General features: G+C 37.3%; 1 protein-coding gene across 3 annotated transcripts in view; it reads left to right on the forward strand.

Moving 5' to 3' along the window:
- The window catches only part of SEPTIN14 (septin 14), a 112,019-nt gene that overhangs the window by 48,693 nt on the left and 48,353 nt on the right, over positions 1-14,973 (forward strand). For 2 of the 3 annotated variants that reach the window (XM_087868534.1, XM_045786094.2), the window contains exons 6-8: positions 2,013-2,133; positions 2,505-2,700; positions 13,745-13,931. In XM_087868534.1, coding sequence (XP_087724660.1) covers positions 2,013-2,133; positions 2,505-2,700; positions 13,745-13,931 — 504 coding nt within the window. Of the gene's footprint in view, positions 1-2,012; positions 2,134-2,504; positions 2,701-11,692; positions 12,223-13,744; positions 13,932-14,973 lie in introns of those variants that run through there. The other variant, XM_087868535.1, reaches the window with a different exon arrangement.

A 14,973-nucleotide genomic window follows, 5' to 3' on the forward strand; every position in this document is an offset into this window, starting at 1 on the left:
CTAGGTATCATATGGTTTTTAGTGCAATTTTAAGTGGGATCAACTCCTTCATTTCTCTTTCTTCTGTCTGATTGTTGGTGTATAGAAATGCAGCTGATATCTGTGCATTGATTTTATATCCTGCCATGTTTCTGAACTCCTGTATGAGTTCTAGCAATTTTGGAATGGAGTCTTCTGGGTTTTACACATAGAGTATCGTGTCATCTGCAAAGAGTGAGAGTTTAACTTCACAGCTGCTATTTCTTCAAATAAAATTTCTACCTCTTTTTCTCTCCCTTCCTCTGGGACTCCTATAATATGCATGTTATTACATTTGATGGAGTCACTGACTTCCATGAGTCTATTCTTGTGCAATACTTTCTCTATGCTGTTCAGCTTCTTTAATTTCTGTTACTTTTTCCTCTATGTCACTAATTCACTCTTCCAGCCTGCTGTTCATTGCATCAGGCCTGTTTCCAATCTCGTTTATTGCACTCTTCATCTCTGACTGATTCTTTTTTCCTCTTTTCTTTCTGCAGTAAGGATCTCCCTGATCGCTTCTATTCTTTTTTTTTTTTTTTAAGCCCGGAGAGTATCCTTGTGATTATTGCTTTAAATTCTCCATCAGACATGTTACTTATTATCTGCTTTGCTTAGATCTCTGGTTGTGACCTTATCTTGTTCTTTCATTTGGGATGAATTCCTCCATTTGGCATTTTTGTCTAAGTCTTTGTCTTCTTTTGTGCGTTAGAAAAGCCCATTATGTGTCCTGTTCCTGATACTCTCAGGACCCCTGAATGGCTTTATGAAGAAGAGGTCATATAATGTCCGGGGCCTGATGCTTCAGGGAGTGACTCTGGTGTGTGCTGCATGCACTTGCTGTTGCTCTGTTCTTCATATCAGTGGTCTGCAGAGGCTCTTCTTGCCTGCAGTGTGCGGTGCTTGGTCCCTGGCCAGAATGGTTTTAACCAGTGGTGCTCTGGTCGTCTTGGTAAATGAGACCTGATACTACTTCCACTAGAACTGAAGCCTTGCAGAACTCTCTGGGCAGGAGACATGGTGTGGGCAGAGGTTTGTGCTGGTCTTCTGGAGGTGGGGCCTGTCACAGTGTGCTTGAGGCAAGCTTGACTGGGAAGGGTAGTCCCACCAGAGTGCAAGGGGTGGGGCTTTGTGCAAGCAAGTTAGCCAGTGTTGGCACTGTGCTGCTTCCAGCAACTCTGTGTTTATGCCGCGGGGCAAATGTGGGAAATGTTGCCAGAGAGCTCTTTTGTTCCCAGAGCTGTGTCTGTGAACAATGCCTCTTTGGTATGTGCATGGAGAAGAAGGAATCATCTCCCCCCTGTGGGCCCCAGGCAGTCATCAGACCGCTGTTTGCATGGGATCTGCCCCCGGGTTGTTTGCCTGCCTTCTCTCCAGGAGCAGCGCAGTGCCGTTGGAGCTCTACCCCAGCCAAGGCAGCTTACCCTTAAAACTGCAGGCTTTAAGCCCCACTGGTTGCAAGAACCATGAAATTAAGCCCTTCTAGTTTTCCAACCCCATATCTTTTGCAAAACATTCTCCTTGTGTGTTCCCCTGTGTGCTCCTCTCTCACCCTTCTCTGCAACTCTGGCTCCCTTCTTACTGCAGCAGCCATGATCTTTTTCTCCCCTATACCACTTCCCCACACTTCCTACCTTTTTTGATGTGGCCTCTTCTCTCCTTTAGTTGTGGAGTTTGTTCTGTCATTCTTCAGATTGATTACTGGGGTATTTAGGATGATTTTGTAGTTATCTATTTGTGTTGGTGAGATGAGATGAACCTAGGGTCCTCCTACTGCACCACCATCTTCCTCTTCCTCTTCCAGATTTACTATTTTTTAAATTGAAAGCAAAATCTATGTGTCTGGACAAGGACTTATTTGCTCACAAATTTACTTCGTTTGAATAATGTCTGAGTTATGATAATCAAATGATAATTCTAATTTTTTAACATATTAAAATTATATTTTCAAATGATATTACTAATTCTAATTAAAGTATATATATTTTTTTAAGCCCAAAGGAGATAGTGTCCGTTGTTTAACAATGCTTGGTCATTTTGGTTTTGAATGTTTGCCTCATCAGTTGGTGAACCGATCTATCCAACAAGGATTCTCTTTTAATATTCTCTGTGTGGGTAAGTGCCTGACTCCTCATTTGAATTATTACTTAATTTTCTTAATGCTCATTTCAACTTATCTTAAGTAGTATAACACTGGTGCTGTTACTTCAAGACCATGTCTGTCAATCTGGTTTTGTTTCCATCATGTTAGTCATGCTCCTTAGACTTTTTCTTTAAATGTTTCAGTGCTCTTCAAAATCTGATTATCTTTGTGTACATATTTTCTATATTATATTAATGACTGATAGAGTCAAGAGAAACTTGTATACTTTAAAGGACATTATAGTCATTGATATATTTGAGACCCTTTAAACCATTTTAGGGGTTAAGAGTGTTACTTCTCAGCCATCTTATGCTCCTAGATAATGTATCTATGTTTATTACAGGGGAAACTGGGATTGGAAAATCAACACTCATTGACACATTATTCAATACTAATCTGAAAGACAAAAAATCCTCGCATTTTTACTCAAATGTTGGACTTAAAATTCAGACATATGAGCTTCAGGAAAGTAATGTTCAGTTGAAATTAACTGTTGTGAAGACAGTGGGATATGGTGATCAAATAAACAAAGAAGCCAGGTGAGTGTTTTCTTATTTCAATTATAAAAGATTTTCTTATTTCAAGGAATTTAGTTTCTTTGTTGATATTTCCTCTGGCTGTATCTCTCCCATCTGCCTCTCTCTTCACACAGCCTTCTCTGCTCCCCTTGTGTCTCTTTTAAGGACATTTGTTGTTTGATATAAGATGTACCGAAATAACCCAGGGCGATCTTATTTATACGAACACTTTATTTTCAATAAAATTAAATTTACTGGTTTTATGGATTAGAATGCAGACATATCTTTTTGGATCTCACCATTGAATCCACTGTTCCTACTTTATAAGATAGGTTTGATTCTTAAATAATTTTTAAAATAGATTTTCCCATTTATTTACTTGTTGTTTGGGGCGCCTGGGTGGCTCAGTCGGTTAAGTGTCTGCCTTCAGCTCAAGTCATGATCCCAGGGTCCTGGGATCAAGCCCCAAGTTGAGCTCCCTGCTCAGTGGAGAGCCTGCTTCTCCCTCTCCTTCTGTCCCTTGCTCCCCCCTCCCCGCTTGTGCTCTCTCCTTCCCTTTCTTTTACTCTATCTCAAATAAATAAATAAAATCTTTATTTACTTGTTGGATAACTTGTTTTCTATCACTTATCCAAGTTATAAATAAATTTATTTCTGTAAAAATTTAAATGCACCGCACGAAATGAAAACCTACTTAGCCAAACATAAGTACTTTGAGCCTTTTCTTTTTCCAAAAATAGCCACTATTATAAGTTTAGTAAGTGTCCTCTCAGACTTATGTTGTCATACAACTACTGAATTTTTGTAATAACTAACATATGTGTGAAATAATACAGAATAAACTTATTTAAACTATATTGTGTATAATTAAGAATGCATAAAACATTTATGAACAGGTTAATAGATAATTCTGAAACAAGCATCCTATGTAAACATCTTCCTATTTAAATTAAGACCTGATGCCCATGGGCCTTCCCTTTCTTGATCACAACTTCTCATCAAACTCATAGAAGAATGTAAAATGTTTGCCAGTAGGTGGGGAGAAGGAGGAATTAAGAGTTACCGTTCAATGGTTATAATATTTTAATTATGCAAGATGAACAAGTTCTTGAGGTCTTCTGTACAATAGAAGATTTAACAGTACTTTATTGTACATTCAAGAATTTGTTATGAGAGAGTAAATCTCCTGTTAAGTGTTCTTATCACAAGTAAAAAGAAAACCTATGGGATGCTGCAGAAGTATTGCTTAGAGGGAAATTTATAACATAAAATACTTATGTTAGAAAAAAAAGGGGAAAAAAAGACAATGCCAAGTATTGTAAATTTCCATGTTAAGAAACTAGGCAAATAAACAAAAATTTACCCTAAAGCAAGAAAAAGAGAGGAAAAGTTATACTACAGTAGGAATTGATGAAAACAGAAAAAGGTCAGAAAATCAATTAAATCAGCAAATTAATTTTGCTTGTTATATACAAAGGTTGATAAAATTGAAAACCTTCAACCAGACTGAGTGAGCAAAAGAAATGAGAAGTCAAATATCACCAACATCGGGAATAAAAAAGCAGACGTTATTACTGATTTTATAAAAATTAAAAAGATAAGAATACAACAAACAATTCAATGCCTATAAAGTCAACAGTTTATTTATTTTTTATTTTTAAGATGCAAGCCACTTGGATTTGAATTTAAATTTTTTCATTATGTTCAGTTAGGCTGTGTATAGTAAAGTCAACAATTTAGATTTCATATGTGGCCTTTATTGTGTTGAGATAAATTCCTTTTATACCTAGTTTCATGAGTTTTTTTTTTAATCATGAAAGGATGTTGAATTTTGTCAAATACCTTTTATGCAACTATTGAAATAGTCATATGATTTTTATTTTTCAATCAATGTGGCATTTATAAATCAATTTGTCATGTTGAATAATCCTTGCATTCTGAAGATAAATCCCTCTTTGTCATCGTGTATGATCCTTTTAATTTGCTATTGAATTCACTTTGCTAAGTATTTTGTTGAAGACTTTGCATTTGCGTTTATTAGAGATATTGACCTGTCATTTCTTTTCTTTATTATTATTATTATTATTATTAGTAGTAGTAGTAGTAGTAGTATCAGGATAATTCTGACCATTCAAATGAGTTTAGAAGTTTTTCCTTTAATTTTTTGGAAGAGTTTAAGTACTGATGTTAATTCTTCCTTAAATGTTTATTAGAATTCAATACTGAAGCCGTATGGTCATGAGTTTCTCTGTGTTGGTAGATTTTTGATTACTTATTTAACCTCATTATTTATACAAGAATACCTCATTTTATTACTTTTCACTTAATTGTTCTTGTCAGATATGTTTTGTTTGTTTGTTTTACAAATTGAAGGTTTGTGGCAACTCTCTATGAAGCACGTCTATCGTCATGGTTTTTCCAACAGCGTTGGGTGACTTTGTGACTCTGTGTCACATTTGGTAACTTTGGCAATATTTCAAAAATTTTCATTAATGTATTTGTTATGGTGATCTATGATCAGGGACTTTTGGTGTTACTATTGTAATTGTTTTGGGGCACCATGACCTGTGCTCACAAAAGACAATGAATTTAGTTCAAAAATTTGTGTGTGCTTTAAGTTTTTAATTCTATTTAGCTAATATACAGTGTTATATATTTTGAGGTTTTCAATATAGTGATTCAACACTCCCTTTTTCTTCTTCAAATTTTTAAAGAATTCTAGTAAGTTAACACATAGTGTAATATTGGTTTCAGGAGTAGAATTTAGTGATTCACCACTTACTATAACACCCAGTGCTCATCATAACATGCGCCCTCCTTAATACTCATCAGCCATTTAGCCCATCCCCCACCCACTTCCCTCCATCAACCCTCAGTTTGTTCTCTGTCATTAAGAGTCTCATGATTCATTCCCTTTCTCTTTTCTTCCTTTGCATATGTCCATCTTTTTTCTTCTTTTCTTTTTCCTCCTTCCCATATGTTCATCTGCTTTGTTTCTTAAGTTCAAAATATGAGTAAATCATATGGTATTTGTCTTTCTCTGACTGACTTATTTCACTTAGGATAATACACTCTAGCTCCATCCATCATAAAGGGCAAGATATCATTCTTTTTGATGGCTGAGTAATATTCCATTATATATCTGCATATGGGTATTTATTTATTTTTATTTTATTTATTTTTTATTGAAATTCAATTAGCCACATATAGTAAATCATTAGTTTCATATGTAGAGTTCAATCATTCATCAGTTGCATATAAGAACCAGTGCTCATCACATCAGGTGCACTCCTTAATGCCCATCACCCTATCACCCCATCCCCTTACCCATGTCCCCTCCAGAAACCCTCAGTTTGTTTCCTATAGTTAAGAGTCTCTCATGCTTTTTCTCCCTGATGATTTCCCATTCAGTTTTCCCTGCCTTCCCCTATGATCTTCCGCACTGTTTCTTATGTTCCATATATGAGTGAAACTATAAGATAATTGTCTTTCCATTGTATATATGTATCACATCTTCGTTATCTATTCATCTGTCCATGGACATCTGTACTCTCTATAGTTTGGCTATTGTGGACATTGCTGTCATAAACATTGGGGTGCAGGTGACCCTTCAGATCCATACATTTACATCTTTGGGGTAAATACCTAGTAGTGAAATTACTGGGTCATAAGGTAGATCTATTTTAACTTCTTCAGGAACCTCCGTACTGTTTTCCAGAGTGGCTGTCCCAGCTTGCATTCCCACCAACAGTGCAAGAGGGCTCACCTTTCTGTGCATCCTCGCCAACATTTGTAGTTTCCTGACTTGTTAGTTTTAGCCATTCTGACTGGTGTAAGGTGGTATCTCATTGTTTTTTATTTCTATTTCCCTGATGCCAAGTGATGTGGAGAATTTTTTTATGTGTCTATTGGCCATTTGTATGTCTTCTTTGGCGAACTCTCTTTCATGTCTTCTGGCCATTTCTTGACTGCATTATTTGTTTTTGAGTATTGAGTTTGATAAGTTCTTCATCGGGTTTGGATACTAGCCCTTTGTCTGATGGGCCATTTGCAAATATCTTCTCTCATTCCATAGGTTGCCTTTTAGTTTTGCTGACTGTTTCCTTTGCTGTGCAAAAGTTTTTATCCTGACGAAGTCCCAGTAGTTCATTTTTGCCTTTGTTTCTCTTACCTTTGGAGATGTGTCTAGCAAGAAGTTGCTGTGGCCAGGGTCAAATAGGTTGCTGCCTGTTTTCTCCTCTAGGATTTTGACGGATTCCTATGTCACATTTAGGCCTTTCATCCATTTTGAATTTATTTTTGTATATGATGTAAGAAAGTGGTCCAGTTTCATTCTTCTGCATGTGGTTGTCCAAGTTTCCCAACACCATTTGTTGAAGAGACTGTCTTTTTTCATTGGGTATTCTTTCCTGCTTTGTCAAAGATCAGTTGACTATAGAGTTGAAGGTCCATTTCTGGATTCTCTATTCTGTTCCATTGATATGTGTCTGCTTTTGTGCCAGTACCATACTGTCTTGATGATTACAGCTTTGTAATAGAACTTGAAGTCTGGCATTGTGATACCACCAACTTTGGTTTTCTTTTTCAACAATTCCCTGGCTATTTGGGGTCTTTTATGGTTCCATACAAATTTTAGGATTGTTTGTTCCAGTTCTATGAAAAATGCTGATGGTATTTTGACAGGCTTTGCATTGAATGTGTAGATTGCTTTGGGTAGCATAGGTATTTTAATAATATTTGTTCTTCCAATCCATGAGCATGGACTGTTTTCTTTCTTTTTTTAAAAAAAGATTTTATTTATTTATTTGACAGAGATAGAGACAGCCAGCGAGAGAGGGAACACAAGCAGGAGGAGTGGGAGAGGAAGAAGCAGGCTCATAGTGGAGGAGCCTGATGCGGGGCTTGATCCCATAACGCCGGGATCACGCCCTGAGCCAAAGGCAGATGCTTAACACCTGCGCCACCAGGCGCCCCATGTTTTCCATTTCTTTGTGTCTTCTTCATTTCTTTCATAAGTATTCTATAGTTTTCAAAGTACAAATCCTTTACCTTTTTGATTAGGTTTATTCCTAGATATCTTAACAGGTTTTGGTGAAATTGTGAATGAGATTGATTCCTTGACTTCTCTTTCTGCTGTCTCATTGTTAGTGTACAGAAATGCAACTGACTTCTGTGTATTGGTTTTATATCATGCAACTTTGCTGAATTCTTGCATGAGTTCTAGCAATTTTGGGGTGGAATTTTTTGGACTTTCAACATAAAGTAGCATGTCATTTGCGAAGAGAGAGAGACTGACTTCTTCTTTGCTCTTCTGGATGCCTTATATTTCTTTTTGTTGTCTGATTGCTGAAGGTAGGACTTCCAGTTGAACAACAGTGGTGAGAGTGAGCATCCCAGTCATGTTCCTGACCTTAGAGGAAAAGCTCTCAGTTTCTTCCCGTTGAGGATGGTATAGTCACTGTGGGGGTTTTTTGTATACGGTATGTTCCCTGTATCCCTATACTGCAGAGAGGTTTTTTTTTTTTTTTAATAAGTAAAGGATACTATATTTTGTCAAATGCTTTATCTGCATCTGTTGAGAGGAACATATGGTTCTTGTTCTTTCTTTTATTAATGTGGTGCATCACATTGATTGATTTGCAGATGTTGAACCACCCTTGCAGCCCAGGAGTAAATCCCACTTGATTATCTTGAATAATCCTTTAAATGTACTGTTGGATCGTATTAGCTAGTATCTTGGTGAGAATATTTGTATCCATGTTCATCAGGAATATTGGTCTGTAATTCTCCTTTTTGGTGGGGTCTTTGTCTTATTTTGGGGTCAAGGTAATGCTGGCTTCATAGAATGAGTTTGGAAGGTTTCCTTCCTTTTCTACTTTTTGAATCAGCTTCAGAAGAAGCAGTACTACTTCATCTTTATATGTTTGGTAGAATTCTGCTGGGAGGCCATCTGGCCCTGAACTCTTATTTGTTGGGAAATTTTTGATTACTCATTCAATTTCTTTGCTGGTTATGGGTCTGCTCAGGTTTCTATTTCTTCCTGTTTCAGTTTTAGCAGTTTATATGTTTTTAGGAATGCATCCATTCCTTCCACATTGCTAATTTGTTGGTATGTAATTGCTTATAATATTGTCTTAGAATTGTATTTCTTCAATGTTGGTTGTAATCTCTCCTCTTTCATTCATGATTTTATTTATTTGGGTCCTTTCCCTTTTCTATTTGATAAGTCTGTCTAGGGGTGTTAATTCTTTCAAAAAACCAGCTCCTAGTTTCATTGATCTGTCCTACTGTGTTTTTTTTTAATTTGTCATTGATTTCTGCTCTAATCTTTATTATTTCTCTTCTCCTGCTGGATTTAGGCTTTATTTGCTGTTCTTTTTCCAACTTTTTCAAGTGTAAGCTTAGGTTGTATATTTCAGACTTTTCTTGTTTCTTTAGAAAGGCCTATATTGCTATATGTTTCCCTCTTAGGACCACCTTTGCTGCATCCCAAGGATTCTGAACTGTTGTGTTTTCATTTTCATTTATTTCCATTTATTTTTAAAACTCTTCTTTAATTTCCTGGTTGACCCATTCATTCTTTAGTAGGATGCTCTTCCATGTTTTTCTTGTAGTTGATTTCAAGTTTTAAAATTGTGGTCTGAAAATATGCATTGTATGATTTCAGTCTTTTGTACTGGCTGAGTCCTGATTTGTGACCCAGTGTATTATCTATTCTGGAGAATATTCCACGTGCACTTGAGAAGAATGTATATCTGCTGCTTTAGGATGAAATATCTGAATATATCTTCTTTGAATCTATCTGTTCCCTTGTGTCATTCAAATCCCTTGTTTCCTCATTGATCTTCTGCTTAGATGATCTGTCCATTGCTGTGAGTGTGGTGTTAAAGTCACCTACTATTATTGTATTATTATCAATGAATTTCTTTAGGTTTGTTTTTAATTGGTTTATATATTTGGCTGCTCCCTATTTAAGGTCATAAAGATTTACAATTGTTAGATCTTCTTGTTGTATAGATAGTTTTATTATGATATATTATCCTTTTTCATCTCTTATTACAGTCTTTGTTTTAAAATAGTTTGTCCGGTATAAGGATGTCTACTTCAGCTTTCTTTTGATGTCCATTAATATGATAAATGCTTCACCACCTCATTTTCATCCTGGAAGTGTCTATGTGTCTAAAATGAGTCTCTTGTAAAAAGCATATCGATGGGTCTTGTTTTTTTTTCCCCCTTATCCTATGTGATACCCTATGTCTTCTGATTAGAACATTTAGTGCATTTACATTCAGAGTCATTATTGAAAGATATGAATTTAGTGCTACTGTATTACCTGTAAAGTCACTGTTTCTGTAGATTGTATTGTTTGTTGTCTTTATTAATTTTGGTCTCTCTTTTTGCTCAATGTGTCCCCTTTAATATTTCTTGTAGGGCTGGTCTAGTATTCACAAATTCCTTGTTTTTGTTTGTCTTTGAAACTCTTTATCTCTGCTTCTATTCTGAATGATAGCTTTGCTGGATAAAGTATTCTTGGCTGAATATTTTCCAATTTAGCACATTGAATATATGATGACAGTCCTTTCTGGCCTGCCAGGTCTTTGTGGACAGGTCTGCTGCCAGCCTTATGTGCCTACCCTTGTAGGTTGTGGACCTCTTGTCCTGAGTTGTTTTCAGGATTTTCTCTTCATCTCTGAAATTTGTAAATTTCACTATTACATGTGGAGGTATTGACCAATTTTTATGGATTTTGAGGGAGTTTCTCTGTGCCTCTTCAAGTTGAATACCTTTTTCCTTCCCCAAATTAGGGAAATTCTCAGCTATAATTTTTTTCAAATAAATCTTCTGCCCCGTCTCCCTCTATTCATATTCTGGGACCCCTGTTATCCAGATACTATTTCACTTTATGGATTCACCAAGTTCTTTAAGTTTCCCTTTGTGATCCAGTAGTTTTCTTTCTCTCTTCTTTTCAGCTTCTTTATTTTCCAGCATTTTACATTCTATATCACTGACTCTCTCTTCTGTCTCATTTGTCCTTGGTTGTAGAGCCTCCATTTTTGGCTGCATGTCAGTAATGGCATTTTTAATTTTGTCCTGACTAGATTTTTGTTCTTTTATTTCTACAGTGTGGAATTCTCTAGTGTCTTCTATACTTTTTTCTAGCCCAGCTAGTATCTTTTAGTTGTTGTTTTAAATTCTAGTTCAGACCTCTTACTTATATCCATGTTGATTAAATCCCTGGCAGTGAGTACAAGCTCCTGTTCTTTCTTTGGGGGGATTTTTCTCTGTCTCATTATTTTGTCCAGAAAAGAATATTAGAAAGATACAGAAAAGATAGCCTCAACAACAACAACAGAAATCAAAACAAAACAAACTGGAAGAAAAGAAAAACAAAGCAAAATTAGAAAATATCAAACAAGAAGCAAAACAGAACAAAAGAAAGAATGGGATCCTGCTGTTTTGGTCTACTTGTTAAAGGAAACTCAATTCCAAAATAGAAAAAAATGAAAAACATATGTATCCAATGTAAAATACAATAAAATATAATGAAAAGAAACCAACAGTAATAAATATATATATACTTGTATATATATATGTATGTATACATGTATATATATGTATATATATATGATGTGTATATAAACATAAAAGTTAAAAAGGAATTAAAAAATAACTGAAAAAATACAAAAATTACTAAAAAAAAAAAAAGACCCTGAAGAATTAAAGAATTAAAAAAAACCATGAAAGCTATTATGTTTTACTCAAGAGCTGAAGCTTTGTAGCTCTCTATGATTGGTATGCTTGGTATGGGCCAGTTGTCCTTGCTGGTCTTCTCGGGGAGGAGTCTGTTCCACTGATTCTCATGTGTCCTTGCCCTTGTGGAAATGTGCCTCCCTTGCCAGGGGGCTGGGCTTTTTGTAGGTGGCTCTGTATTGCACTGTGTGGTGCTGTTTTGCTCCCTGAAGGGTTTCAGCACCAATGGGCTGAATGAAAATGGTGGTGCCACGAGAGTCTGGGATGATCTGCTTTTGTTGATTTTGATGGCAGTTTTCCATGCCTCCTGAATCTGGATATCTGTGTTTTCCCCCCAGATTAGGGAAGTTGTCAGCTGTTATTTCTTGAAATAAATTTTCTGCCCCCCTTTCTCTCTTCTTCTTCTGGGAGTCCTATACTGTGGATGATATTATGTTTGATGGAGTCATTGAATTCTATAAGTCTATTCTTGTTTTGCATGATTCTTTTTCTCTCTTTTGTTCAGCTTGGTTACTTTCTTTCATTACTCTGTCTTCTTGGTCACTAATTCATTCCTCTGCTTCTTCCTTTCTGCTGTTCATTCCGTCAAGCATGTTTCCCATTTAGTTTATTGTGCCCTTTGTCTCTGCTGTTTGTTCCTTATCTCTTTGTTAATGTTCTTACTCATGCCTTGAACTCTTTTCTCAATTCCAGTGAGTCCTCATGATCATTGCTTTAAATTCTCTCAGGCATGTTTCTTTCATTTGTTTTGCTTTGAAAGGGCTGTGTCCTTGTCCTATTCTTTCAATTTGGGTAAGTTTCTCTGCCTCCTCATTTTGTCTGCGTCTTTGTGTCTGTTTGTATGTGTTAAGAATGTCAGCTATGTCTTCTCCTCTTGAAAGTAGTGACTTTATGAAGGGGAGGTCCTGTACATCCTGCTTTTGTGTCTGAGTCACTTTTCCTTTCAGTTCAGTCACCTGAGCTGACTCTCTGCCTATTGTGGGCTATGCTTGTTCTGTATGCTGTTAGTGGGACCTAGGCAAGGCAGTTCTTAGGGATTGCACCTGCTGGAGAACTTGGGGGTGGAGCAGAAGCTTTAGCAAAAATTTTTTTATGCAAGTAGTCTTATGCTGGATCCCTTGAAGTGCTGGGGCAGCTGGGGGCTGGGCTTCAGTGTGAGAGGCTGTGGGTTGCTGGGTACAGTGTGTGGTGATAGGTAGGCATAGCTGAGTCAGGTGTGCAATGGTGGCTATGCACCCAGCAGCTGGGCAGGGCTCTTATGCAGCTTAACAAAATTTTCCCTGAGCCCAGGCCCGAGGCTAGCAGCATTGGAGTGTGGGAGTCCTCAGGAGAACTTGTGGGCATGGCACATTGCTAACAAGTTAGTTAGCTAGTGTCTGTGCAGCCCAAGGTCCTGCAGCTGGCCTGTGTTTATGCTGGGAAATGGGGGTAGAGAGTGGCACCTGCCAGCTCCCTCCTTTTCAGTGAAGTCTCCAACATGCTCTGAAATCAGTATAAACAGGTGTGTCTCCTGTTTGCCCCCAGCATTGTGTAGACTGCCATTTCTTATGTTACCACCATGCACAGGCTGCTATCTTTTAAGGGTAGTAACACAGCTATTACAGTTATTACTACCCCTCTGGGCTTGCCCAGTGCTGAGTCAGCTGGCATTTAAAGCTCCAGGTTCCAAGTCCCAGTGGTTATGCAAACTCATGAAATTCAGCCCCTCTGGTTTTTAAAACCAAAAGATATGGGGATTTGTCTGCCCTGTGTGAGCTCCTTGGTGCGAGGACCTATTTCTCTCCCCTCTCTGCACATGCAGCTCCCTCCCTTCCGTGGGCAGTCTTCCTCCACGCTTCTGACCTTCCTAAACTTTCAGAGGCAGCTGGTTCTTCTATTTTTTAAAAGATTTTATTTATTCATTTGAGAGAGAGAGAGCACAAGCAGAGGGAGGAGCAGAGGGAGAGAGAGAGGGACAAGCAGTTTCCCCACTGAGCAGGGAGCCCGACCTGGGGCTCAATCCCAGGACCCTGGGATCATGATCCACGCTGAAGGCAGATGCTTAACCTACTGAGCCACCCAGGTGCCCCAGATGTAGCTTCTTCTCTATATTTAGTTGTGGAACTTGTTTTGCCAGTCTTGGATCTCCCTCTGATTTATTGAGTTGGATGTGGATGATATCTCTTTGTAAATATGGGATGGGGTGAGCCCAGTGTCCTACTCCACCATCACCCCAAGCTCCCCATATTAACTATTTATTAAATGGTAAAAAGAGAGACAATAGGTGTTATTAACCTGTCATGCTAATCTGTTGAAATAATCTTTTTTTTTTCAGCTATCAACCTGTAGTTGACTATGTCGATGCTCAATTTGAGGCCTATCTTCAAGAAGAATTGAAAATTAAGCGTTCCTTCGTCGACTACCATGATTCCCGTATACATGTGTGCCTTTACCTCATTTCACCTACAGGACATTCTCTGAAGTCCCTTGATCTATTAACTATGAAGAACATTGACAGTAAGGTGTGTTAGATAAATGCATCAACCTATCCAAATTTGATAATTATTTTGTGATGATATATAACTTGAAGGTATTTGCATACAAGAACTTGTTATTTTTAATACGTTAACATATATTTTTTCTTTAAAAAAAGATTTTATTTATTTATTTGACAGAGAGAGGGAGAGAGCACTAGCAAGGGGGAACAGCAGGCAGAGGGAGAGGGAGAAGCAGGCTTCCCTCTGAGAGGGGAGCCCAACTCGGGGCTTCATCCCAGGACCCTGGGATCATGACATGAGCTGAAGGCAGGCGCTTAGCCAACTGAGACATCCAGGCACCCCCAAATATATTGTTTTCTGTTAATCTTTAAAGCACTGCTCCTATTTTCCAAGCGATAGCATTGCAACATACCACAAACTTAGTAGTTCAAACAACAGAAATTTATTTTCTCACAATTATGGGAAGGAGAAGTGCAAGATGAAGAAGCCATGAAGGTTTTCTTTCTTCTAAAACCTCTTTTTCCGAGTGATAGATCGCTGCCTTCTCACTGTGTCCTCACATGGTCTTTCCTCTGCACATATCTGATGTGTCTGTAAGTCTATGTTTCTTCTTATAAGCACACCAGTCACATTGGATTGGGCCTATTCTAATGACTTTATTTTCACTTAATCACCTGTTTAAAGAGTCTTGTTCTGAGATGCTGGGGGTTAGAGCCTCAACATATGCACTGGGAGAGGGATGATACATTCAACACATAACAGCATTTAATAAATTTCAACCTTAGTTTGCTTTCGAGAAAAATTTAATTAGGTATGTATTAGGAAAATAAGATAAAGGTTAAAAAATATTAAAATAAAAATTTATGGGTTTTTGTGATTAAAGTCATAGAGGTTGTGGTTCCATTTAAAAATTTGTATTTTTAAAATTGAATTCATTCTACAGTACTATAAAACAGCTCCATTAATATTTACCTGTTACCACTGATTGTGTGAATCGTGAAGTTTTCATGATCCTGGCTAGTGATCCTATCACAGAGGATTCAGAATGCAATATGTATGTATATAT

Source organism: Ursus americanus, chromosome 2 (genome assembly GCF_024610735.1).
Source record: "Ursus americanus isolate L20-20 chromosome 2, mUrsAme1.1.p, whole genome shotgun sequence".
Classification (NCBI taxonomy): domain Eukaryota; kingdom Metazoa; phylum Chordata; class Mammalia; order Carnivora; family Ursidae; genus Ursus; species Ursus americanus.